At 63.3% G+C, this 899-nt stretch overlaps 1 protein-coding gene across 1 annotated transcript; it reads right to left on the bottom strand.

Annotated features, from left to right (window-relative positions):
• Window positions 1-67: 67 nt before the first annotated feature.
• On the bottom strand, window positions 68-780 carry GNI_149950 (hypothetical protein; the record flags this gene model as incomplete). The annotated part of the gene is made up of 2 exons (XM_011134446.1): window positions 68-84; window positions 186-780. 2 exons carry the CDS (start codon window positions 778-780, stop codon window positions 68-70), a joined length of 612 nt encoding a protein of 203 aa, XP_011132748.1.
• Between the last annotated feature and the right edge of the window lie 119 nt (window positions 781-899).

Genomic DNA, 899 nt, shown 5'->3' with positions numbered 1-899 from the left:
CTTATGCTTCGGCTTGGCCTCAGAACGGGGGCTCTCCAACACGGCCACCTTGCCAGGCTTAGGCGGCTTATGCTTCGGCTTGGCCTCAGAACGGGGGCTCTCCAGCACAGCCACCTTGCCAGGTTTAGGGGGCTTATGCTTCGGCGTGACTTCCTCGTCTCTGGGCCAATCCAGTGCGGCCTTACCGGGCTTGGGTGACTTGTGCTTGGGTTTAGCGCCAGCTCTAGGGCTGCTGAGAAGGGGTGCCTTGCCTGGTTTGGGCGCCTTGCTGGGCGTTTTGGTCGCTACCTTAGTCGGTTTCGCCGTCTTGACAGGTCGGTTTCGGAGGACCGTTTTGGAGACTCCGATGGGTTTGCTTTTGCGCGGCTTCCGTTCCGCGCCGTTGAGCCCATGCTTGGGCAGCTGAGAGGGTCGGCCGGACTTGTTGAGTACAGACTGGCGGAGTTTGCTGATAGTCTTTTTCTTGGGCTTAGCGGTATCGTCTGTAAAGCTTTCCAAGCGAGTGAGTATCTTGCCGTGCTTCGTGACCACGTAGCCGTAACGGTCAGGCAGTTCCTGACGAGGCCTCACAGTACCACGCGGCTCGTCCGCGTCGCTGGACGAGCTAAAACTCCCCAACTCGTTCTCGCCCCTCCAACCCCGCACACTCGCCGCATCCACCCGCAGGTCGGGCGGGTTGAACGACACCGCAGTCCCGCCAGATTCCTCCGCGGTCACCGCCCCCACCGGGGTCTTATACGATACTCCAGGAACCGCCAACCGCCCCGGCGCCACCACCATCGCGGACGGCGGGGGCACGCCCGGCTGCGGAACCCACTCGGGAAACCGGACCACCTTGACCGTGGTCGTGTGCGGCACCGCCTCCGGGTCCTGCTCCGCCAGCACCGGCTCCGAAGCGG

Source organism: Gregarina niphandrodes (assembly GCF_000223845.1).
Source record: "Gregarina niphandrodes unplaced genomic scaffold scaffold00042, whole genome shotgun sequence".
In the NCBI taxonomy this organism is placed as follows: domain Eukaryota; phylum Apicomplexa; class Conoidasida; order Eugregarinorida; family Gregarinidae; genus Gregarina; species Gregarina niphandrodes.
The sequence above is the reverse complement of the archived record's forward strand: the minus strand, read 5'-3'. Positions and strand labels throughout refer to the sequence as shown.